A 27,151-nucleotide genomic window follows, 5' to 3' on the forward strand; every position below is an offset into this window, starting at 1 on the left:
TTTGTTTATACAATAGAGTTTTAATTCAGTTAGTACAAAGCCAGTTTAGTTAAATTGCATACTTGGGGGTGGGAATCCTAGCCTTAATCAACAGGTATTTTAGCACTGATTTAAGTGAAGTTAGACTCAACCATCTTTTTGTAAAGATTTTGCTTAACCATTTGAATTAAACTCTGGTGTTTGCCAACCTGAGTAAGCTTTAAAAAAGAGTTTAACTTGCGTGGATTTGTGTTACAAGTTACAAACTTTGCCCTTTAGTAATTTAAAAGTCATGGAAGCAAATGTATTGAAATTTGTGGCATGGTTTCATGTTTGTTTGCTTCTAGCATGTTCCTGTTTCAGGTGGTAAATTAAATGCTCCTATTGCCAGTGTTATGACAGACATTCTCCATAAAAATTAGTAACTAGAAAGTACTATTTAAGGACAGATTTGATGACTAGAAAGTACTATTCAAGGACACTGAACTGGAGGTCAGTTTTGGTAGAGAGCACTCCTTCAAAAGCAAAGTGTAAGTTAAAAGCAGGTTACGGAAGCTGGTTCAGAACAAACTGTTCTGGTGGGTACTGTTCTGTTCCCCAACGGTTAGTAACATCTGTTTGCAAGTGCTGGCCTGGCTGGAGGAAAATCTTTTAACACTTTTAGTTTCTTTCTTTCTAGAAAACCAAGAAAACATTCTTGCCTTCAAAAAATATATATGTTTTTACAGAAGAATACTTTGTTTTGTACTCCATGCTCTTCATAGTCAAGGGTCAGTACCCATCCTTAACATACTGGCTGCTTTAAAAGTTGGCCTGTACTGGTCTTCCTGAAATTGTTTTTGATGCTCCTTTCTCTTTTGGGTATTCTTGCTCTTATGTGCCCCTTTTTTGTTTCATTGAAAAATCCAGTGCATCTTAAGAGTGCCCTAGTGCTGCTCTTTATATTTTTTCCATTTGCTCTTTTTAATGTAATGTTTTATTCTTTGACATTGTAGTGTACATTTGACAATGTAATGTAGCATTCTTTGACACCATGTAAAAAATACACTGATCACAAGTACTTCACTTTCAATCCAAAACATCATTTCACCCAAGTCTGCACTGTTTTGGTTTTTTCACGTCTTGTTTGATGTCTGGCCAACAATCTAAAATCGGGATGATACGATATCTAACCTCTTGTCTATGCCCACAGATTTTTCACTTTGTTCTGTTTGGAGAGCATAATGTCTTACTCCTGTTAGCTTGTGCCTGTAACCTACGAGGCAGTTTTGACACAACCTCCATCATGCACTCCTTTGTTTAGGCTGCAGGTAGGTGTGCTAGTTGTTCCCCTGTAATATGTCTAAGATTTTTTTCCTTCTGATTATGGCATTCAGGTTTCTGTTTTCACTTGAGTACTGCAATATTGTCTTTGGCTTGGACTTTGGTCCCTGGAGTTCCCTTCTCTTTCAAATCCATTGAGAACTAAAATCATCCTCCCTGCTCACTGGTATGATCGAATTACTCCTGGGCCAAATCCCTCAAGTAGCTGATCCTCCATCATTACATGCAAGGCAGGCCTTTTTTCTTTGTGTTTAAGGACCTCTATAAATAACATTTCAAGCTCTTTCTGCTTATACTAAGTCAATGCAGTGCTGACACCCCCTCTGTTTTAGTAGGGACATCTGCCTTTAACTTCATATCAGTTGTGGTCTCACAGGTACCTTTTTTGCTCCACATTGCTCCAGAAGTGTGTTACTCTCTAGTTTCAGCCCAGTCATGATCTCTTACCAGCCCAAAGCATTAGCTGGTGGTGATTTGACTGCTAGTTGGTGGTTTCTTGTTATCCTGCCCCCTGATTGTAGTTCATCAGAAATCAAGAATAAGAGATGTCTTTTGGCTTTTTTGTTTCACTGTGTGTGGTGCCATAGTAGAATACAGCAGTGCTTTGGGTTCCTTAAAATGGGGAGTACAGCTGTCTTTATAAGTTAAGTTCTAAAGGGTATAGGAGTGAGCTATAGCCAATTTATTACATGCATTGGCCAATAGTGCTATTCATTGCTTATTGCTGTAATAGATAGAGTTATGGATTTACCTCATCAGTCAAGGAGCAGAAACTCAGCTGGAATGAACTCAGTGAAGTCTTGTAAATGAATATAAAATGCTTTCAATTTTGTGGATCTTTATATGTGGTTGATGGTTGCTCAGATCAGAGGACGCTTTCATATAGTTAATGTTGAGGATTTTTTTCAAAATGGGGAGTAGTTACATGCATGTATTTATGTAGCTCAGCTCATAATGTTTGTAGGTAAGCAAGAACGGGAAGGCTTGCAGTGGCAAAAACAAGACACCAAATGGTTACAGCGAGAGTAAACAGCATTGCAAATGAAATTGCTGAACAGAAGAGTGAAAAGTATCTAAAGGGTTGGTAATCAAAAACAAGTGGTTTCATGGTTTATATAGCTTGTAATATTCCCATGGATTTTTAAGTGAAAGGCAAGCTGTGACAAACATCTCGAGAATGCTTTGTATAAATGGAAGCTACAAGCAGTTGAATTTGCAGCAGGAAAAAAGCAAGTAAAGTACAAAAACAGTGTTTGAGCTATTTTCTGTAAATACAAAAACCAAATGGATCACTGAACAGATGTTTACTGACTAAAGAGGCTTTTTGCACTGCTAATAATCCAATCCATGGCCTGGGCAACTCAGCTGTGTGGATAGCTGCTTGAAGAATATTGGTCATGTCGTAGCTCGCTTGTTTTGAGTAGATGGGGGAAAAAAAGAACCCCACAACAGTATTATCAAATCATGTAATGACCTGAAAGAATTGTTGGACAGGGTTTTCTGTGATTTAGTCTTGTTGCAGTCATGTAACATGCTGTTCTCAGTACTGTAGATCATTATTGTCTTCTATGGCATTGCAGGTGAGGGAAGCATGGGGGTTAAATCTCTTCTGACAAATTGCATATGTGTAAAGTCTACTCCTTTATGATTGGCTACGTTACTGCCCTTCACAGTTTGGGACACAACACAGGCATATGGCATCTTTTAGATGAAGTTGCTGTTCCATTATGCATGCAGAGTTGTCACTAGAAAAACATGGGAAGGCAGTTGCAAAGCACTGTGTCTAAATGCTGTGCAGAACACTTTTATTAACCTGGATGACATATTAGATAAAAAATGTTAACATTGCCTTTTACAGTAAGAGCTGGCCTTTGCAGGCCTTGCCCAGCCCATGTTTTTGTAAATTGCTCCAGGCAAAAGCAAAGATATGTGCCCTGATAAGCTTTCCCAGCAGTTCCTACCTGGTTCGAAGGTATGTTCTTTCTCGTATGATTGCAAGCAGCGTGAAAAACATACTGTATTCAGGAGCTGTATTTGTGTCATTTTTGCACTGATCAGTGATATTCATGGGTTTGGGTTTTTTTTTCCCCCTAGTATTTGAACCAGGAATTATTACATGAGGAATGATTAAACTGATCTTGAAGCTTGTGCAATTTCTTACTGTCAAAAAAATAACTTTTTAATCAGAAAAAAACCAGCTTATTGAAAGAAGCTGGAAAATCAAAACTTTAAAGCATTTGTTTTCATGTTTTGGAGCTTACTTGATTTATTATTATAGGATAGATCAGAAACTGCAGGAGGTGACATGTAAGTAATTGTACTTTTTGTTGTCCTCTCTTGTCGTTATGATGTTACTTGCTTATTTCTCTCAGTATATATTTATATACTGTTGAGTTTTCATAGCAGCTGTCAAAGTTTCTCAGCCAGGGAAGGGTGCTGAAGCTCACAATTACAAACCCAGATGGCAGCCTGGAGCTCTACACCTCTGTCTTCCAGGAGGTGGCACCACCATGCTGGGGCGCTGCTTGTCCTTGTCCTAGGGAGGGAGGGGATGAAAGCAACCAGTTTTCCCTAGTTCTGCAAGGAAAATAATTGTGGTGCATTAGGTGACTTGGTAGACAATGGTAATAAATTCCCAAGTTCAGTAATCCTAATTTGAAGCAACAATTCTCATTTACATTTGAATTTTTTTAACTTGAGATAGAGGTCATCGTTCTGATAAAAAAATTTCAAATAACCCAAATACCCAATGGCATTGTTATTCTGATGTGATTCATATTAGTAATGTAATTTCCAGTTTTCAAATAATGCAATAATCATTCAAAGAAGTGAATATTTACTAATGGATGTTTGCTTTGCTGATAAGCCAGTATAGATGTTCCACATACTCAAGATTTTCATGATAAAGCAGGTGCTTATATCTGACAGGGTTGTGTAAATTGGAGGGTTGTACAATTGTTGCAACTACATACTGAGGTGAGAGGAAAGAATGCAGGCACACGTGGACATGCTTAAAACTGGAAGTTGTCTCAACTGTATTAGAATAGCCAAACACCAAACATAACTGGCAAATTTGTTTGGACTGAAAGTGAGTTTTGGATGAAAGTAAAAGCCTTTTTTGAGGGATCCAGTTACATTAGTACTTTGCTGTTGTGACTTCATACTCTAGACTGTCCTGTACCTTGGCTGGTCCATGGTTACTTAAGTGTGCATGTTCTGTGTTTTAAATGTGAAGGTAACTTGTCTATTTTCATCGAGAGGTAATCCAACTGGAGCTTTGTAAGGGCAAATGCATGTATACAGTTTGTCCTACTGCAGAGGAGCTAACATACTGTGAAGCAGCATATGTATGTCTGATGCCAACTTGCTCTTACAGCCAGGACATCAGGTACATGTTTTCCTTTGTTCCAAGTATCAGTGAAAATGTTGCAGTAACCTGCAGCTAAACTGCACATATTCAAATGGAGAATAAGCTCTTAAAGCTGGCGTGCAAATTTTAAAATTTTTTAACAGCCTGTGAATGTTTCTTGGCATATTTGTTAAAGTCCTAGCTTTTTTTTTTTCCGATAATTACTTCTTTTCTGTAATTTTCTCTAATTTATTGTTCTTTGGAGTTGACTTGGGACATAAATCTTTCCTTGTGAAACAGTGGCATCGTGGATACCTTGGATGTGTTAATTTCTCAGAGATTACTTCTTCCTACATTTCCTGCCCTCATTATTAGTGCTAGGAGTTAGAAATTCAGCAATTTTAATCAAAACAATGTAGTGATGTGAGACGAGTATGGCAGGGAGAAAGACTGAAACTGTCTGTGGTTTTGGCATGCAGATAGCAGTGATACTAGAGTGAGGAGAAGAATAATGCTCTTGTAATGGTGGTTCTCAACCCCTCCTGAGTTAGAGACGAGAGAAAGGGCATGAATCTATTTATTTTTCATAAAAACAGAATATATTAGTTTTCTTAATTTTGAAGAAAATTAAACTGAAATGGGTTTTTATGTGTCATCAATTTACTGAACTGCAAAAGGGAACAAGCTTTATCTTTCAGGCTATCTCTAACAGTTTAATTTTGTGCTTGACTGGCTTACAACATTTGTCTCTTTTAACAGATGTTCTTTTTGATGTATGGTATAGGTAAAAGGCTGTCAGTAAATTGGAGTTGTGAAGAGTGTACTTTAAGCATGGACTCTTCCTCTGGGAATTTGGAATAGTAAAAATGATTGTTAGCAATTCGTACCTAAGTTTGCTTCTAAATTTACATGGATGTTTTCTGAGTTCTTAATAAAGAATTTGAAATCATTGCTATGGTAATTAACTCTTCCAGTACAAAGCTTAGTAATACAGTATTTTTTAATGTAAAAAGGTTTCATGTATGTATATTTGCTCTCCATTTACGTGAAAGAACCTTTCTGCAGAGGCAGATGGATGTACTTAAAAACAATTTCTACCAAATATACTTGAATCTATTCCTCTTGCTATTTTATATTGTGGCTATCTCTTGCTTCTTGTCAGGTGGAAGATAACTGTCTGGCCCTCCATCCCTTCTGCCTATTCTTTTACAGCTATGCTACCTACTTTCTTGAGTCTTTGCCACCTCTTCATGTCTCTGCCCTTTTGTTTCCTCTATCTAGGGTGCCCTTGTCCCCATCTCCAGCAGGATTTCAGGCTCTCCTTGCAACAGACTGCTTGGCACTGTTCTTTTCCTCTACATACCCCTATACAAAGTCATGGCTGGCAGGGACCTTAAGATGGAGAGAGAAGCAGCAGCTCCCCAGATAGCATCCTAGGGAGGACATAAGTCAGACCCTTCTACCTTTCTTCACCTTTCACATATGCTGGTGGAGTGCAGGGTTTTGAGAAGGAATGATAGCTTTCCTAGGCAGCTTCACCAGGTTTTTTTTGTGCTTCACGCCATCTCACTGCATGTCTTATATTGCTTTTGGGCTATGCATTTCCCTTTTTACGGAACACCTCTTGTTAGGGCATGAGGAAGAACCAAGAGAACTCTGAAGAGGAAGGTAGTATTCAGACTTCTAGAATGGTTTGGGTTGGAATGGGCCTTTAAAGGTCACCTAGTCCAACCCCCCCTGCCATGGGCAGGGTAATCTTCACTAGATCAGGTTGCTCAAAGCCCTGTCCAACCTGACCTTGAACACTTCCAAGGATGGGGCATCCACAGGTTCTCTGGCAACCTGTTCTGTGTCTTGCCACACTCATCATAGAAATTTCTTTATTATAACTGGTCTAAATCTATCTGCTTTCAGTTGCAAACCATTGCACCTTGTCCTGTCACTACAGGCTCTGATAAAAAGTCTCTCGGCTTTCTTATAAGCCCCCTTTATATATTGAAAGGCCACAATTAGGTCTCCCTGGAGCCTTCTGTTCTCCAGGCTGAACAACCCCAACTCTCTCAGCCTTTCCTCACAGGTGAGTTGTTCCCTCCCTCTGATCATTTTCGTGGCCCTTGTCTGGACCCACTCCAACAGGTCCATGTCCTTCTTATGTTGGGGGTCCCAGACCTGAACACAGTACTGCAGGTGGGGTCTCATGGGAGTGGAGGGGCAGAATCACCTTCCTCGATCTGCTGGTCACAATATTTGTGAAGCAGCCCAGGATACAGTTGGCTTTCTGGGCTGTGAGTGCACAATGTTGGCTCATGCCCAGCTTTTCATCCACCAGTTCCCCCAAGTCTGTCCCCGCAGGGTTGCTCTCAGTCCCTTCATCCCCCAGCCTGTATTGATACGGGGGTTGCTCTGACCCAGGTGCAGGACCTTGCACTTGGCCTTGTTGAACCTTATGACATTCACATGGGCCCACTTCTCGAGCTTGCCCAGGTCCCTCTGGATGGCATCCCACCCCTCAGGCATGTCAAGCGCATTGCTCGGCTTGGTGTCATCTGCAAACCTGCTGAGGGTGCACTTGATTCCACTGTCTGTGTCATTGATGAAGACATGAAACAGTACTGATCCCAGTATGGACCCCTGAGGGAGTCCACTTGTCACTGATCTCCATCCGGACAGTAAGCTGTTGACCACTACCCACTGGATGCGACCATCCAAGCAATTCCTCATGCACCGAATAGTCCATCCATCAAATCCATTCACAGGGCAGTGTTGCATTTGCTATACAAAAAAATAAATTCTTGATGCACCTGAGAGAAAGGGAAGTAGGAAGAGGGGAAAGAGTGAAAAAGGCAGCCTTTAATTTATGGGCAACAGTTGTGTAGCTGTCAAAAATCCTTACTTACAGTATTAATTGATGTGTTAAACTGTTTTAATTATCTGAAAAGGTAGTACATGGATTTGCATCTCAAAGTGGAGAAGTTAAGCCTCACCATGAAGCATGCTGTATATATTGCAAATACAGTGTACTTGTTATTCCTTGTGGCCTTGACAAAAAAATACTTCATTTGTCTCTGAAATTTAATTAAAGAATATGTGCTTTGAGTTAATCTAGGTGAAAGTATACACATGTGTAATATAGCAGTTATCTATATATGGATGAGCTGTACAGGTTTTTGTAAACTCTTTGCCCATAAAAAAAATCTTTGTTTCATGAAGTATTCCTAGCTGTAAAAAGAAAAACTGCCCAGCCAATATGACTTGGCTTACAGAGAGCTTAAAAAAAAAAATAAATCTTTAGCTAAGGGAAACTGTAAATTCATGACTGGATTTCATTTTTTTTAACTGAATTTGAAGGAACATCCATTTTCCTAGACAAGCTTTTTAATGCACTTTTTGGTAAAGTTTAATGTCTCTATCAAAGCTCATACAGGATCTTTCTGTGTGCAGCAGCGTTATCAGGACAGTGGAGAAAACTTGCATTTAAACTGGGCCAAAGAAAAACATTAGTCAGGCAAGAAGATGCTATAGATCACTTACTCCTCTTTTGAGTAGGTATTTTAAAACCAGGTTCACCTGATGACTGTCTGCTTAGGCCAGCCTTGAAGTTTGAAGAGCAGGAATTGAATGTAGCGTAGGGAGCTGTGTAGCCAATACAAGCCAAGGATGCTGCTCCTTTCTAATAGAGTTCTCACACAGGTTTGCAGAGTGAAGGATGCAGGAAGGGGTCCTTCTCAGCTGCTAGGGAATGCATAATGGTCACTGACTTAAAGTGTACAGAGGCATCAATATGTAGAAAACATTCTTGAAGCTAAGCTGAAAAGGACTGAAAATAGATAACACTGTAGCAAACATTTAGTTATCTATCTGCCTGTGAGAAATTAAATGTGGCCCAGGTTTCAGACACGTCAAGATTCAGACCACAGCCTTTATCTGGCATGAGAATTTGCATGCTAATGCCTTTGGGTTACCTAAGTAAAGAAATGCTTTCATAACTATCATAATCAAATACAGTTGTGATTAACTTGCATCAAATTATTTTTTGGAATGCATATTTTGGAATCTGTTTGCTGTTCATTACTCAAAATCATAATGTAATTTTGTGAGACATGGCAGAGTAGAAACTACCAGCTCTATCAAATAAAAAAAAATCATAATCCTGAGGAGTGGAGCCAGCTGTTGGTTAAGATCCCTGGTTTTATGCTGTCTTGTATAGCACAGGTTTCTTGATTAGATAGAATAAATACACCTCTCTTACTTGGTCCAGGCATGCTGTGCCTGAGTATGCACGTAATGTAGGAATCTGGATCTAAACTCTGTCAGAGCCCTGCATTTCATACAGTCAATTATACACGTACTTGGTTTGGAATGGTGACTTTGATGGTAATATGGAAGATGGGCAGAAAAGAACTCTGTAAGTTAGTGTGAGTGTAAGGCCTTTGAAATATGAGGGATCATCTTGAACACAAAAGTGCTATAAAAAGCATAGGTAAGGACTGTGATGAGACAAACCACCTCAGCTCTGATGTGAAAGGACTAATCATTACATTTCTAATATCACTACATATACTTTTCTAGAATTGTTCTAGCCTGCTCATATTGTAGATTCACAGATAATGTATGTGTGTCAGAGTTATTTCCAGTGGTGTCATGCCCCAAAATGAAGGGAAAGGACTGAGGTGAAAGTAAATAAGAGAAGGATTCCATGGCTACTCAGTCAAGGTGCATACATCTGTTTTAGGAGTCTACTAGGCAAACGGGTACTGATCAGAGAGGAGTTATATTTGACTCCTGGTATTATGTCTCTGAAAGGGTTTAAAGGAAAAGCTGGGGCTTCAGCCAAACTAAGAAATAGTTGTTGCACAGCTTTTTGATGTTACAAAAGTGGTTTGAAATTTGCATGGCAGTTTAATCATCCTGTGATGTATAATTAGCATATTATCAAATGTTGCTAATTGAAAAACAATAGGTTTGATTTTTAACGTGCTGTGGACAGGAACCTCAGAATGAAGTTTCATGAATTACTTTTCAGTGGTATGGTGGGGTAAGCAATCGTTTCTGCTCTCCCATGGCCCCTTGCATGTGTTCAGTACCGAAGTTTTTGTGGCTTCATGGTGAACAGCAAGACGTAACTGGGACAGGTGAAGAACCACTATGGTCATTTGTTCTTTCTAGATAAATTTTTGACTCATTAGGATTGCTCGTCTCAGTTCACTACATGGTTGTCCCAACCTTTTATGCCAGCGCAAAAGGAAAGTGCTAAGAATGAAGGTGTTGGGAATGGCAGGACTGTTGTGTTTGGTGGCTGTGTTAATCTATGTCAGTTTGAATTGATGGTCAGGCTGTACTCTTGGTTCTGTGAAAGCTGTGCTCCAAACGGGATCCATGATGTGATAAATTAAAAGAAAAAAACCCTCTTTCTTTTAATATAATCCCTTTAAAAAAAAAAAATTGTCTTGAAGCAGGGCCATGTTGACAGTTGTACAATTTCAGGTTGGCTGTTGAGAGAGAACTTAGCATGGAGCTCAAGCCCCCTTTTTGCAGTCCATACACATGTAGTATTTCAGGTGCAAATAATAACATCCATTTCTTAATTAATAGGGATGTCTTTTCAGATGCTTCCGTCTCATCATTTACTATGAGTAGAATGTAGTCTAGTACCTTGTACCTTTTATATTAAGCTGGATGAAGGGTATTCTTGTGGTTGTTAGGAACATTCTTTATAGACAGATTTCAGTATGTTATGCCAGCAACTTTGTGTATTTTAAAATACAAGAACTGAACAAAAAGAAAGTAGTGTGTCTTGCATGCGAAAATCCTCCATCTGACAAAAATAAACAGTTTCACTTAGTAGCTTTATCACTCTATTCCTTCTAACACTGTGTTTCATTTGTTTGTAATAATAGAAATTTTATTATTCAGCTTCCTTAAGTCTTGTCCTACAAAATCTAATAAGTTATAGTAAATATCAGTTGCCAATAGAATTAAGATACTATTTTTTTCTTCAATTCTTGTCTTATTTAAAAAAAATAAAAGAAGATGAAACTCTGACACTTCTGTTTTCAGTTCAGTTCTGCAAAGATGGTGTGCAGTCTTGTTGTATTGAAAATTATATTTTGGGCTGAACCATTGCCAGCGCGAGCATTTACTCAAATCAAGGCCTCCAAAGTGTAAACATGAGAGAAATTGAGCTTCAATTTTGAATCCTGATCTGCTTTTTCATTTTTTTCTTAAAAAGCATACCATTAAGCCTACGCTGCCTTCATCTGTTCCCTTCAAATGTGTTTTCCATTTGTAAAATAATTTAACTACCTTTTGCTGTTGGCTCATTGATCATAAATCCTAGCAAAGCAGTAGTACAAAAAATATGTAGTGTACAGCATCTGTATGTTACATACTAAATTAAGCCATGGGAAGTATAACTTCACTGCTTTTTCACTTGTATTAACTTTTCATAGAATATGAAATCAAGGTAAGTAGCCATTTGTGGTTAAAATGTGCCGCTTTTTATTACAGGAACATGGCAGTAAGAAGAAAGTTTTGTATATAGAGGGCATAATTATTAATGCATTTCATATTTGTTATATTAGAAATGTCACTGTGTTTTAAGCATCTTTGTACCTCTCACAGGAGAGCCTGAAATAATTTGTTGAAAAATTAACAAGTTTGTTTCATCACATTTAATGGATTCTTAAGTCTGTATCAGCTTATCAAAGGAAACATTAATTAAAAGTGTAATTGACTAGCCAGCTGTTTCCTGCTTTCTGTCCAGCAGCCTTTATTAAAAACATTACAAAACATGTAAAGCTCTTTATCTGAGGGAGATGAGAAGTTCCCTGTGCCAAATTCTGCTCAAGCAGCGAGCTTTAAATGATAGTTTCTTAGTTCAATGCATGTTGGGTGACCAGTATCTGTAGGCATGTACTACTTCATATGGAGGCAGGCTATGTTACCAACTGGCAGAGAAACCCCTTTTAAAACATGACTTATATGGTTAGTATGCCAGAATGCTTTGTTCCCAGAGGGAAGGACTGCATGACTAAAGCTGAACGTGTGATTGCCTTTTACTCACTACTCACAAGAAAAGAAAACCTCTAAAGGCAGTGCAGTTCTCAGGCTGGGCTTGTATATTAAGAGCAGTAAATGGGCACATACTGAAGAGTTCTACCTTGCTGAATTGGCATACTTCAACAACATAAAATGTACAAGTCTTTTCTGCATGGGTAGAATATGTTTTGTCCCTTAGGTTTACAGTGTTCATTCCCAAGCTTGGAAATTATTCTCCCCAGGTACAAGAAGGGCCATGGAACCATTCTGTATTTCAGTTTTTCTTTTGTGATATGGTTTGGAACTGCAGAGGTCTCCTTGATCATGGAGAATCTCTGTCGCTCTCTTGGACATGCCCAGTTACCAGTGAGGATGTAACTACCCTATTTTTATGTTGATACTACACTTTCCATTGGGCCAGTGCAAGACAAATCGTGACCAAATTCAGCAGCTGTCTTTTTCTTTCCAGAAATCAGAGTTTGGCCTCCTGGGGATTAAGACAAAATTCTCAGGGTCTGAAGACTTCTTTGAATGTTTGTCTACCATCTGCAGGTTTTTTTTAATGCATGAAAGCCAAATTTCTGTTTGAGTTAGAATAATTTAAAATAAAAATCCCATTTGCCTTTAGCGCACATGACCAAAACCCCAAATCCTCTTTTGGTTTTGGTGTGGAGAATGAATGCAATATTCGTTCTCAAATTAAGACCTGTAACAGTAAAGCTTCCTGCTCCTTTTTTTGCTTTCATTCAGATTACTTCCTTGGGGACTTCTTGCTCACTCCATACTTGGATTTGTTATATTCAACTCCCTCCTCCCCATCTTAAATGTCATCCTGTTTTCACTGGGTGACTGAAAGATCAAGTCAGAAAGTTTTGTTCCAGAGTGCAGGACAAGTGTCAGTCACACTGGGGAGAGGTAGAATGCAGCAGAAACCAGGGTGCTGTCGTGGCTTGACAGCAGTGAAGGAGAATAACTCCACTAACAGCAAAGAAAAAAGGAGTGGGCATAGAGCAGAATTTTGCCTATAGAGTTTAGATTTGAAGTTAATGTCTCACTGGATATCTTTTTAAGTTTGGAATTGGAGTCTCTTTCTTTTAGTCATAGCTAGAGAGCTCAGATGGAGTCATTTCTGGAAGAAAATCAGGGATAATATAGTTTTCCAGCCATACTAGGTTGTAGGATCATTACGAAAAATGCATTGTAGCAACACACAGCTGGATCTTCCTTGAGAAAGGATAAAAAGGCTTGCAAGGTATAGGTCATGTGCCAAATCAAAAGTCAGTTTGATTACTAAAGCTTCTACAAAACAGAGTAGACTTGATTTTTGGGGTGGAGATGCTTAATAGTTTTTCTTATGGTCTCTAATTACACCTGTGGTTACAAATGCTGACAGCTGCAAGATCTTATGGCTTGGTATTGTTATTTCTGTAGTGTAGAGGTGACTTGAATGTGTTAGTTGTCCCAAACATTGATCCTCCAAATGGAGGGGATAAAAAGAAAATACCTAGTAGACTGAGTAGTTATATAATCTATCATATCCTTTCAGTTGGAGTTGGTTCAAGTGATGCTGTCAGTGGCATGCGAGGAGAATGAAATGTGAACAGCAAGTTATGCATGTCAGAAATCAAAAAATAAGAGACTTTGTGTCACAGTTTCAGCTGAAAAATATGGTTAGATAATCAGATTGAATAGTATGTCCTGTCCTTCCTGTTGCATATAAAGTTTGCCCATAGAAAAAGGAAGAGCATATCTCTTCATCTCCTAGCTACTGAGTAGTTTTCCCAGTTGGGAAAATCCTCAAGGGAGGGAAATCGCCAGCTTCTCTATACCACCTGCTTATATGCTTAACTGGTCTTGTGGGGAAGAATTTATTTTCCTAAAGTCTGTGCAGAAATTTGAACAAGTTGCAATTTGTGACTGCTTGGTTTTGTCCTTTCATTGTGCACCTCTGACAAGAATCTGCTCCAGGCTTTTCTAACTGCTCTTTAGATAGTAGAAGATGCCCCCTTAGCTTTCTCCATACCAAATAAGTTCGGTTTCTTTACTCTGTCCTCATTTGCTGTATGCTTTAGCCCCCTAATTGTCTTAGAGGTCCTCCTGGTTTCCCTCTAGTTTGTTGATAGGTGTGTTGTACTGGAGGCCCAAACTGGACTCAGTACTCCAGATTAGGTTTTATGAATACAAAGTGAAGTGGAATAATCTCTTGATGTCGCTGTCCTTGCACTACTGTGGCCCAGTGTGAGTTAGCCTTCACTGCCACAAAAATGATTTGCCTTCCTGGTACTCAAATTACTTTATCCTGGTGTGTTTCTCTGGTTTTCCTTTGCGCAAAATTCATACCAATATCCCTTAGTGCCCTTGTTGCATGGGAAAATCAAGTCTAAGTAACAAGAATAATTGAGGTGTGATTGTAAAGGAAATAGGCAAATGAGTATCAGTTTGTTAGCACCGATACCAGTAGCTGTGAAGCTTTGTGCTTTTATTACTCTCTTACCTCTGCTAGCTGGATTACAATTAGTACAGTGTAACCTAGATGTATTGTTCCGCCAGATGGGTCGTGTAGATCTATTTAATGTTACTCTGAGTATGGAGCCTTTTGTGGTATATAAACACCATGCTGTTGGTTTTCTTTTCTTCTGCAGCTTGGATAAATGTATTTCCCACCTTTTTTTAATGATGGATAATACCTGGAGGAATGGCTGCCCCAAAGCTTCAGGTCTGGATATAGATCAGATACTTATTTTGCAGATAGTTAATAATCAAAAATATTAATTAAGAATATCAAGTCTTGTGCAAAAATATCTAGATAAATTTATGCAAATTTTGAAGACCTATTTTGGAATTTTTCTCCTTTTTGTTATAACTTGTTAGAATAATGTGGTGTTTTATGCAAAGAATTCAAGAACAATTGCAGGGTTTCTGCCTGAGTGCCAGGTGTAATGACCTGTCAGCATAGTTTGAAAACACAGTAATGCATATAGTTTACTTTCAAATTTAAATTAAAGTGAGATGTCATGGGCTGAATTTTGATATTTTTTTTTCTGCTTAGTTTTTTTTAAGTTGGTACAGGGTCATGCAAAGTATTTACGAAGAGAATTCAGCATTTCTACTTTTTTTTTTTTAATGGGCGATATTTTTCAGATATGTGTAGCTAGTTGACATCTGCCACTTTGAGGACGAGTGAGTTTCTTCTGACAGGACTTGGCTGAGGAATGCATGGGAGAAAGGTTAGGCCATTGTTTCTGGTCTGAACTGTGATCTGCACTCCTGGTAAACTGAAAGAAGAAAATTTCCAGTTTCCACTAGTTTATTTGGAGTATCAGGTGTTCTCCAGCTGTGAACACAAATCTATGGATTAGAGGGTAGAATTAGTTACATGTAGCTAATTTTGACTGCTGATCAGTTTCCAGACAGGGGTCAGAATATTGCTTTCTCTAATGCAGACAAGGCATAGATAGATTCTTCCTGGAGGCCTTTCAGCTCTTCCAATCCCACATGACATCTGTGTGGAAAGTACAACCATCTGCTCCCTGGCCTTCCCCCTCCTTCAGGCTCTCCCTGGGGAATCTCCACATTTTCTGTCTTCCCCTAGTACAACAGTCCAGCCCAACAAAACAGCTAGACTGTCTTCTCATACAAATTCCCTTTTGCTCTATTGTTAGTATGTATCTAAGTGTTTATTTATTGTAAAAGGCTCTGAGCTTCCCTTACACAGAGTTGAAACGGAGCAGTGGGCATACCATGTCTTTGCAGACCTCAGGAAGGTGTGTAAGAGCCTGAACAGGAGCTAGATCTCTTTTTCAGAGCCATTAACTTAAATGGTTTCAATGCAGTGATGGATAGAAAATCCAGGTATGGCCTTCCTGCTTGCAGAAGCAATATACTTTCTTAGTGTGGTCTGTGTTGGATTTTCAGCACGCCTAGTAAATTTCCACAGCAATTCTCAGGCTGATTAAAGAACAGGATTTATGTTTTTGACAGTTCTTGGCAGGTAGAGTTGTGGTAGTAGTGTGGGAGGTTAGTTCAAATTGATTTATAACAGATACATGGATGGACTCTCTTTGTCACCATCTCCATTATTTCTTATATAATCATTGGAAACTATGTTTCATAAGCCGATGATGACTTCCATTCAACTTCCTATTTATGCTGTCTATCTATGCTAGTAGAATATCCTTTTATCCATCACCTGGGCAAATGCATTGCTCATGCTTCAGCAGCAGTCCTCAGAACCACTGTGGTTTTTCTGTGGTGGATACATTCTGCAGCATTCAGCTTTGATTTGGGGTTCTCTTTAATCCTGTGAAGAAGTCACAAACTTGAATTCAAGATTCTTTCCAGAACTATGTTGTATGGTAGCCATCTGCTTCTAATTTTTACTTATTTTAACAGCCTCACCTAGGAAACGCTTTCTTTTCTTGGACAAAGCACTAGATGTTTTGCATATGTATGTATAGGATCCAGATAACATTGAATGTTTTGAGGGCCAGTGGTATTTCAAATATATTAAATTAAGAATGCCTAAGAGATTTTTGCTCAGGCACTGCATAAGGGAAAGGGAGATAATTAAAATGGGTGGGAAGCATTGTTAAGCCTTGAGCTTGACTATGTTCAAACTGAATTTGGGCTGTTACTTCTGCTGCTAAGGAAGATGTGTCCTTGAATAAGATATACTCTACTGAATTTCTCCATCAGCTTGATCCTAGAATGGGGTTGTAATGGTGAGTTTTAGTGAACAGTAGGCAGTGATTTGACAGAAGCACAATGGTTATGACTTCACTGCAAGATCTGGTAGGTGGGAAGCGTTTCCAAAAAGATTAGAAGAGAAACAAAGAAAAGTGCTTTGTGCTCAAAAGTTTTGCTGTTCAAAATGGGAAAGTTTCATGTTCCTGTCAATCAACACAAGTATGATCAGACAACACGTGACCTTGTGAAGCAAGGAGCAATGCCTTCACTTTTGAAAGACATGCAACACAGTGAAGGAGGTGTGGGATTGTGAGTAGGATAGTAGAAAAGCTGCCATTTAGGACAAGGTAATAGTCCAAAATTCACCATATACATTTGTATTCAAGTTTCAAAACTCATTTTTTTTTCAGGTTATTCTGTCATCTTTTCCTTCACTCTGCCTGTCCAGAATTTTATGTTGTCTTTTAGGTGTAGTGACTCTCTTCCTATTATTTAATGTATTGCTAACGTTTATGAAGCACTTGAAGGGTTTTTTTAATGATGCAAGGTAAGGTTGTAATATTTCTGGTCATATATGTAATACAGAGCTCAACTTTTCTTTCTGCCATCCTATTGTCTTGTGGTGTAGACGTTCTTTTACAAGTCATTTTTAGTAAAAAAGCATGGTAATTTAGGGGGAGTTTTGAGAATCAGTTATCACTATATTAGAGGATAATTTAAAATAGTATGAATTGGTTGCTGTAGGTCTTAAGGTCAAGTATGAAATTATCTGAAGTATTTCTTTATATGAGCAGATTGAACAGTTTTGCAGTAGGGCATCGTCTTTGTAAAAATAAGTATTTTGGGATGGACTATAGCTGGCTTCTGGGGAAAATATATCAAAAGCAGATTAAAATGATGATATAATTCCTGGATTACATTTCTGCTTTCTTTTCCAAATAGTTGTATGGATGGGACTCTTCATTTTGACCCTGCCATTACTTCTCTAAGTTAAATCTCTTTTCCCTAAACATCAGTTTTATTGTACTTTCCAGAGAACAGCAGTTCTCTGTGTGTTTCTAGCGCGTGTCACGTACTGGAAAATTTTGGCACTTGGCTCCTCTTCATGGTTTCAGTAAGGAGCAGTTACAACTGTTTTGCTTTTCGTGCTGCACCATTCCCTTTTAGCGTGCGGCCGTATTAGCGGGTAGATGTGCCCTTGTCCTGTGCTGTTCGCTGGGGGAGCTCAGGGTGTGGTTCCTGCAGCTGTGGCTGCTCCATCCCACAGTCTTCATTTTTGGGTTACATTTTAAAATTCACTTTGGTCTGACCTTGGACTTGCTCTTACAACCTGCTTCTCATTTCTGTCAGCTCCTTCGTTATACCAGTGACAGATGCTATACAGTTCAGTGAAATGATCTATCTGATGTTGGCTACAGTCCTGCTTCAAGTGGAGGGTTGGACAACATGACCTCCAGAGGTCCCTCAGTGATTTCTGCAGTTTTAGAGGCGGGATATATGGTTCTACTCTGCTCACTGTGATCATTGCTGACATTCAAAATCAAATTGTTAAGCAATGAAAATAGGAAAACTTGGAGGTGGAGGGGGCAGAAGGGTCAGGCAGTGAAAGTCGCTAAGGGGTGAGTCTTCTTGCTGACCAACTGCAAATAGTGAAATAAGCTTCTGGCCCTAGGGAGGGTTGGAAGAGGACTGTGATACAAGCCTGAGACGATAGCCAGTGCTCCTAAAGCTTTCTGGTGGCAAGCTTTTGCCACAGTTTCACTTAGAAATAGTGATCAGAGCTGGCTGCTCTAGTCCTTGTCACCATCACCATCTTGTCACTTCATCATTGCTGAGCCATTTAAGCATGCTAAGCCAGCAAAAAGCTATTTTTTTTTTCCTTCCCCTCACCGTGAATTTTTTCTGTCATAGCATGCTCCAAGTGCTTGATGAAGGGTCAGACAAGCTCTATAGCCATTGCAGAGGAAGCAATGGGAATAAGCATCCAGGGAGAGGGTGGGGAGAGTGGTACCGTGACAGTCAGTAGCTACATTGATGGAGACATGCACAGAACTGCAGCTGCAAAGTAATTGAGAACAGACACAATAATAAGAGCTAGTAGTGAGGTAAATGAGTATTCATCCCCTTCCTATAAAGTATGCTTGTCCCGCTATACATTATTGTATGAAGTTTAAGACCCCACACGAGAAGAAAATACAGACTACCCTGTCTGATGGGAAAGAACACAGATAATTAACATTTTAGTTAGTACTTGGCAAAAACTTGGGCAATACAGAGAGAGGAGATGATCCATTCTTGAGGAAAAAAGGAGGAGAGAGGAGTTCAGAATTTGAAAATGGTCCTAAAAGCACAATATGGTGCTTAGGTGTTTCATGGCCTGTCAGCTAGATGCAGAGAAAGAGACACTGAGAGGAGTCTTCCACATCTGATTTTAGGATATATAGCATAAATGTAAAGTTTCATTCATTTCTGTTGCCTGTGCATTTTTCACCTTTGTAAGTGTATTGCCTGTTTGGGGTTTGAGAAATACTTGCATTTGCTTTTATATTGCCTGTCCTTCCTCCTCCCCTAGTTAGAGTTAACATTGGCTTGAAGCTAAGTAGCAAGCATCAAAGCACCCCGTTCCTTCAAAATCCTTAATGCAGGCACACTGGGTTGCTCTGGCAGAATGCGGCAGTTTATCATGTTCTTCTGTATCATAAAAAGATGTTACAAGCTCTATGGGTCATGTTAGCGCCGTGTTAGGGTCATGTTAGTGGTATTCTTTTGGAGAAACTTCTGGTAACTATTAGCTGGTAAACGCTTTGGCATACTGCCGTGTGCTTGAACCTTGAGTGTTTCAAGGAGTGCAGAATAATAGCATGCATCTAGAATTTGTTGAACTGTTCTCTGACGGACAGGCACCACAGTGAAATCATCTTTTTAAAAAATTAAAAAAAAAGCGTGTGCTAATTCTGCTGGAAACTTCCAACCTTAAATTTGTATAACTAATGTCAGAAAATTCAGGGCAGAAATAGCCACAGACCAGTTAAACAAGGCCACAGAATATGCCCAGCTGTGGGGGACTTGATGGTGTGCAGAAAAAGGCAAGCCACAGGGCTGATCCCAAGCTATCATGAGCGAATGACTGGATCTATGTCTTCACTGTCTCCTCACTCACACTTTGATTCAGAAAGAGGTATTTTCCATGGTGGGTATGTAACTGGGAGAGCATTATTTCACTGATGTTAATGTAGTATGGCACATATTAGGCAGGGTGTTCCTATATTTTATTTTGTTGTGGTGGTGTTGCTTTGGGGTTTTTTTGTTTAATTTGTTTGAAGCCCTGCAAGAAGAGAGATTTTTGCTGGTTGGTATAGTCCTGAATAGAGGAATCGTGGTGCCAGTGGTGATTCTAGGGACAAACTGACGCAGCTGGTTTATGAAGCTGTCTCTAGCACATCACTGTCAGGGGTGCAGGTGAAGGTTAACAGTAGAACAAGCACATGGTGGATCAGTCCAGTGTGCTCTCAGTCTCCTGATGAGACCAAATCAGAGTGAGCTGCATCCTTGCAGTTTTCATGTTTTATATAGCACCTGCAAAACACAGAGGGAAATACTGCTGGAAGTATGGAGAAGATACTGCGCTGACTTCTGAAGAACAATTGTATGAGCTGATACACAACTGCATGAGGCACTGAAGATCACTCTAAATAGTGCTGTTCATTGGATATGAACTGCTCTGTGTTGTCATTTCGCAGGTAAACTATATATGCTTTGGATGTTTAATGGAAAGAACTACTACTTTAGAGCTTCTACTCATTTATCCCCCCTTCTACTTGTGCATGTGTTGTTTATTCACAGCCATACATGATGGAGAGAACTTGCATTTTTTAGGTAATTTCTCCACCATGTTTTGAATTCAAGTCTGGTTTTCTGACATTCTTTGCAGTCACTTCAAATTCATACCCTTTCAAGTTGACTGGAGTTGTCCTCTTGTTTCATTGTCCAAGTGATAACTGAAGTATTGAGTGCTACCAGATGCAGTATTGAGCTTTATAGAACTTTGGAAAACATGTTCTTTCATTTTGACAGTGAACTCTTGATACCATTCCGAGTATTGTTTTCCAGCCGGTGTTGTGCCCATTCTGCAATAAATACTTTCATATAAATCATGTTTCCATAGATCAGTTATGAGAACGTTGTGTGAAATGGTGTAAAGTAACCTTACTGAAATCAAGTATGTAGGAAATCATCTGCTTCCTCTCTGTCCACAGAATCTGTTCCTCTGCCATTGAAGGAAATTAAATTGATTTGATGGGATTTTCTTTTTCTTGAGAAATCCATGCTGGCTATTACTCATCTTGCTTTCTTCTAAGTGCTTAGAAATAGCTTCCTAGCAGTTCTTGAGCTTTTCTACTAGGTTTCCATGAAACGAGTGTGGTGTGGCTCATCCCATTCTTCAGATAGGCAGATGGAAGGAGCCTGAAAAAGATTTGGTTTGTACTGTGTCTGTTTGCAGATGCAGTAGCTGCTGGAGCACAACCCTGTGTGTGTTTTGTCCTGTAGTACCCAACTCTGTTCTCACAGAAGGCAGTGTCATACAGTGCCTGCACAACCCTCTGCCCTTTGGTTTTCTGATAGCCTCTTTGCTCTACTTCCTTGACAGCTCCTGTCTCTGAGCTCCTAAACCTGGAAGAATGTATTCTTCAAATGTCTTGGATCCAGACTCTTGGCTTGTTTATATGGTTGGAGGTCTTTTCAGCTGTAGTTCTGCTAAGGTGACTAGAAGGAAATCGGCATGTATGCTGAGAAATGTTGATAGTTTGGATAGTAAAAGGCAAACAAGGAGTTTCCCCCAAGTTTTTCTGTATGTGTATGTGTGTATATATATATGTAAAATGTGTGTGTGTACATATTTATGTGTGTATCTATATTAAAGTGTGTCGGAGTTGCTTCTCAGCTTCTCAGCAGCTTCTAGCATAAATGAGGGTTTTGGAATGGAACGTTTGAAAAGCTGGAGGTCTTGTGGGGTAATGTGTTGTGTGTAGTATATTGATAGCATATATGTGGTAATTACTGTTTGGTTATTACAGGCAGCAGTGATTTATATCATTCTGAGAGTGGCAAATACTCAGAGAAGGTGACTGTGCTGTCATTTTCCTTGCAACAACATTGTCTCTATCTCTGCTATGTAAAGGTTGTTCATAGCGAATGTGGGAAAGCACTTTTACTCTGGCAGGAGAAAAAAGCTGTGCTTTAAAAAATGTATGCGCTCAGTGCCAAAAGAACAGCTGCTTGGAAATGTCATTGAGGCCTTGCCAGAGAAGCTACTGCAGCTCCATGACAAGATTTACCAAAAGAGGAAGGATGATTGTTCTTCAGTTCTCACAGACAAGTTCAAACCTAGAGCCCCTGAGCAAGAAGCAATTGTATAACAAAGGTAACACAATGATGACAAATAAAGGAAATGCAATTTCTTCTAAGCATGTTAATAAGGGAGGATGACATGGTATGCTTGGATTTCTGAAAGGATTAATGCATTCAGGTTACCTTGCTCTCCTGGGCAGCGTGGGCATTTTTTCCCTACAGTGATGGACTGGTCATCCTACCAGAGTGCACTGAGAAGTGCAGAGAAAATAGCGGTTTAAATAAAGTGTATAGGAAAAATTAAATAACAGTTATTTGCACTTTATAAATCTGTGCTTAGCATCAGAAATAAAAAATTCTTACAAAATTTTAGGAGCAGAGATCTCCCCTCCCAAGTTCTGCATCGTTTATGAACTTGTGTTGTTATACATGGATGTACAGTGAAGTATTGTTGCCTGCACCCCTGCATTTGAATAGTCCTAAAGCAGAATGGGCAGGGCAGGATAGTAGTTGGAAGGTAAAATTCTGGAGTTATTTGCTTTCCTTAGGAAGGCTTCCTGAGCTTTAAGAAAACTTCATTTGGATGTGTTTGTTTTTCAGGAAGTCTTTATGCACTTTATGCCTGTTTAATTGTAGACAAATAATGGAAGTGACTCCTGTTTTATTCAGCGCACTGCAGTGAGCTCTTGTGCTTATATGCAAGTTCATTCTTACAATAAAAGATTTTATTGTTTTTTTTAAATATCTTGAGTCAGTTTCTGTAAGTTAGTTTTAATGTTGTTTTATGTTTTTCTAGAATTCTTTTTTAGTCCTTTTCTTAAGAGATTTTTTTGCCCCTAAAGTTTATTGATCTCTTTTAAATATTTTTCCTGCAGCACTTGGTAAGCAACAAATCTTTAAGTGGATCCATTGGATTGTCAGATAAATAGAGGGATAAAACCCAGCAATGTTGGTCCTTTTTCATTTTCATTTTTAGGGTTACAGTTAAATTAGTTCCAGTAGTAACAGAATGATAGAACAGCATAGGTTGGAATGGACTTTTTATAATACATTATATACACAAAAGTGTCTGTGTGTGTGTAAATCTGTGTATTTTAGGATCCCATCCTTTATGCATCTATTTATGGACACATAGGTTTCGTATTTGTAACTGTGGCTGATGACCATCTCTTGAAGCAACTTCCATAACTCATCTTGTCAGGAAAGAATTCTGCATCAAATCCTGGTGTGTTTAGAGAGCAGGCAATTTTAATAAGGGGCACTATAGGTTCATTTGTACCATCAGTTGACAGTTTGAAACCCTGAAACCTCTCTGTTTGCTCAATATCCAGTTCAGGGTGGTAGCAGAAGTTGTGCAAGGAAAGTAAAAAATATTTTGAGAAGTTGAGTTTCATCATTGACTAACCCTATTAGTGTCATGGGACTACGAGGATTGCTTGTTTTCAGAAGTACTGGAAAAGATATCAATAAAACACTGGATGAGTTGCACAGCCGTTCATTGTAGATGTTCTGACAAGAATGATGTTTACAAAAGTTGATGGCAAATTGACTTCTGATTGAAATAGGCATTGGTAGCTGGAGAGATAAAGCATCAACATATCATTCTGGCTATAATCAGAAAAATGGCCTATGGGTGATCATCTGGCTAAACAAAGGACAGACATGAAAACCTTCTGCAGCAAATTTTGTTTTCATACATCTTGATAAAAATACAGTTTTTTCTGTACATTCAATAGTTGTCTATAACCTTCCATTTTTTTTACTTTAACTAGAATATCAGCTGCATACTTTCAGATAGTGTCAGGTATTTGATGATGCCATATCTAGAATATAAATATTAAAATATGTGAAGATCTTTACAAATCACTGAGTTGTCTAATTCTAATTTGAACTATTTCCTATCAATATAGTTGATGAACAAAAGTACTACTATAAGAACTCACTCAAGTTACATTGATTGTAACTATAATTTGTCAAAGTTCATGCTAAGGAGTTGGCTAAATTTGGTTATGAAATGAAAGAAAATCACAAATGCATTAACGAAAATGACAACAATTTTTAACCATTACTGTAAAAATAAGCAGGTGTGGCATGAATCATCCAGTGAATTACCCCCCAAAGCCTCCTCTTTTGACTTTGGTTCTAAAAATTAGCTCTGCAGACCTTGCTAAGCCTTGCTTTTCTGAAGGTGGTGTTATGAAAGCATAAGAAGTAGAAATGAAAAATAAAATCCTGTTTAAAGTCCCTACTCACACCTGGTCAACAGAAAAGCCCTGCTGCCTTGCAGGACTGATTCAAAGGCTTGTACTCTGCTAACCTCCAGATACCATACAATACATTTTAAAAAGTTTAATGCTGAAGTGGTATTCTTGCAAAAGGATGTAGTGAGTATGCATGCTAATTTAGCAAAATGGATGGAAGTGTTAGAGCAGATTATTAGTGAAGGTTGGAGCAAGTGAAAAATGCAAGGAGGAAAATAGCTGATAGTTATTGGAGGTTGAGGAGCACAGACTAATTGTCTTTTACAGAAATCCATATACTTTAAAAATGTTTGCTCATTCTGAGTAGGGTTGGGGCAGAGGGGAATCCCAGAGGGTATAGAGACTGAAAACTTAATTGGATCAGTCAGTGAAAACTAAGGCACTCGAAGTAAGCAAGGGATCATCTAGGATGTGCTGAGAAAAGGCAGACCTCTAAGACTCAGTTAGTTGGACATGTATTATAGGAAAATAACTCTCATTTTTAAGAGCTGAGTCTCAGAGACATATTGATTCTTTCAGATGGGAATATGTACAATGTAATGCAGAAAACCTGTCTGTTTTTTCCTGTTAAGTCGAAAAGCCGTGCAAAAAGGGTATTGATTAATTTCCTTCCTATAATACCTACACAATCCCTTTCATTGGCATAATTCCAATGTGCTAGAAGTGTTTGGTTAATTCATGTCCCATGGTAGTATGAGACTGGATACTCTGAGGCCAAGTAGGTTATCACTAATAACATCCTTGACAACCTGGACTGCAATAAAACGGAAAGAAATCAAGTCCTTTAGCAAAAGGTAGAGAAAAGTCTTCAAATAGTTGTGAAATAAAAGACAGGAATACTTTATTTCAGCTGCGTATAGGAAAAGATGCAACAGGTTAATGTCACACAAGTTGTACATCATAGAACAAAGCCTTTAAAGATAAAGGATAATTAAATATGGTAATAGCACAGGAGAATTGCTTCACTGTTTAATCATTATAAGTCTTTAAGAACAGGTAAGGCAAATACTTGTGAGTAAGTTTTCAACAATCATAACATCTACCTTGCAGAAATACTAGACAACCCCTTGAATTCTCTTTTGGGCTTGCTTGCTGTTGCTGTTTGGGTTTCACTTATTTGCACTTTTACAACGGGAAGAAGAAACGTTTAAAAAAACCCACCACACTTAATGTTCTCAACCCACTGAAGTAGCTCATCTCTTCATTCTTTACCCATTCACTTCTTAACAAAGGAAGGTGAAAGAAAGTACACCTTTGTAACCTACTTAAGTGTTCTTCATGAGGGGAGCATAAATACTGAAAGTCAATTATTTTTTCTTTGCAGGTTACGGGATGACAGAATTAGGATAGAAAGGATGGAAACCCTCCATTTTGAATACAGCCATGCTTTCCAGCTGATTACTGATTTTTATGCAAAAGAAGTGCCTGATACTACAGGTATGTCATTCAGAATGTATTTGAAGCATGCATTCTGTTAGCTTTTACATAGATAAAGGAATACATGTGTGTGCATCCCATCAGGTCTCATGGACTTGTCTATGTCCAATTTGTTTAAGTGTTCCCTAACTTGATTCTCCTCTGTTAAGAAGAAATCTTCATTGCTCCAGAATTTCCCAGTGGTCTGAGAGGCCTCAGATTCCTCAAGGCACATCTTACCAGTAAAGACCAAGACAAAGTTCCTCAGCCTCTTCCATGTCCTTTGTCACCAGATCTGCTGCCCCATTGAGCAGTGGCCCCACCTTTTCCCTTGTCTTACTTTTGCTGCTGATGTACTTGTAGAAGCTCTTGTTGCCCTTCATGTAACTTGCCAGTCTCAATTCCAGGTGGGCTCTGGTTTTCCTAACCCCATCCCTGCAAGCTCGAACAATGTGTCTGTATTCTTCCTGCAACACCTGTCCCAGCTTCCACCTGTCATACTCCTCCTTATTTATGTTTGAGTTAATCAGGAGCATCTTTGTCATCCCTGCAAGCCTTTTGGCACCTTTGCTTAATTTTCTGCACATTGGGATCTTTTTTGAGCTTGGAGGAAGTGAACCTTGAAAGTGAATATTATTTAAATAGAAATGAATACAGGGCTAGCATCCTTTTTTTTTTTTTTCATAGCTTGAAGATGTGTGTTTAGACAGATTAAAATTCACACATATATAGCAACTGAGGGAAATTATTCACCATCTGAAATGTTTCTTCAAGTTCTTGTGTGTGTTAACACTTTTAAGAACAGAACAACAGCTTTAAAAAACATCTCTGAAAAAACTTAACTAAATAGGGTTTTAAAAAATACCAATTTTTGTTGAGATATCGTGGAGTGAACTTTCCTATTATTAACTGGAACGGGGACTGTAGTAGAGCACTCTTTAGAAACACTATCAAATACAAATAGCTGTCTCATAAAGATGGAACCATAGCCTGCTGACTGGCCAAGGCAGATAAATCATCACATGTGCCAAGACCTCTTCATTCCTTTTAACTTGCACAGATGTTACCTGCAGTAATGGAGATTTCAGAATTTGCTTGTTAGTTTGTGTATTTAGAAATTTCTTATGCCAAGAGTTAGTAGTTTTTATGAAGAAAAACCTGTGGAGTCAAATGTTTTATGTTTCATAATGTGTTCACATTATTGTGATGTTCTACACTAATTGGAACCATAAGTGTTATTTTTGGAACCTCACTTTATGTTGATTTATAGATACCATAGAACACTGTACATATATTACAGATTTCTATTTGATTAAATTGAAAAATAGATTATGCTTTTTCTAAAATACATAAGAAGTAAACAGTGAGTTAACAAGAAAATCACTTTTTTTTTTAGGTCCTCAAAAACTATCTGTAATACTAAGCTTAGATAAGCCTGTTATTTGCTCTCTGGCAGCAGTAATTGCATACCTCAAAGAATTTAATTTGGAGAGGATGCTTTACAATCCAAGGTAAGTTGCCTTATATAAACTTCCAATTCAAAGCACCAGTACTTACATCTTGTAAATTTTAGCAGACAACTTCCCTTCAATGTAATGAACCCACCTGCTAGAGTGATAAACATAGTCTTTGTAAAAATTATACCTTACATTTGAGCTCCTAATCAGAAGTGAAAGAATCAAGTGATTTCTTAAGTGGCGTTTCATGAAAGTCTTTATGAAGTATGTTTGTCTAGACATTACTGTCAGTA

At 38.6% G+C, this 27,151-nt stretch overlaps 1 protein-coding gene across 2 annotated transcripts in view; it reads left to right on the forward strand.

The window, feature by feature from the left end:
• Window positions 1-27,151, forward strand: part of MSH3 (mutS homolog 3) — a 118,267-nt gene that overhangs the window by 16,034 nt on the left and 75,082 nt on the right. For both annotated transcript variants that reach the window (XM_075021416.1, XM_075021415.1), the window contains exons 9-10: window positions 25,310-25,422; window positions 26,798-26,912. In XM_075021416.1, coding sequence (XP_074877517.1) covers window positions 25,310-25,422; window positions 26,798-26,912 — 228 coding nt within the window. The remainder of the gene's footprint in view (window positions 1-25,309; window positions 25,423-26,797; window positions 26,913-27,151) is intronic.

Source organism: Buteo buteo, chromosome Z, assembly GCF_964188355.1.
Source record: "Buteo buteo chromosome Z, bButBut1.hap1.1, whole genome shotgun sequence".
NCBI lineage: Eukaryota > Metazoa > Chordata > Aves > Accipitriformes > Accipitridae > Buteo > Buteo buteo.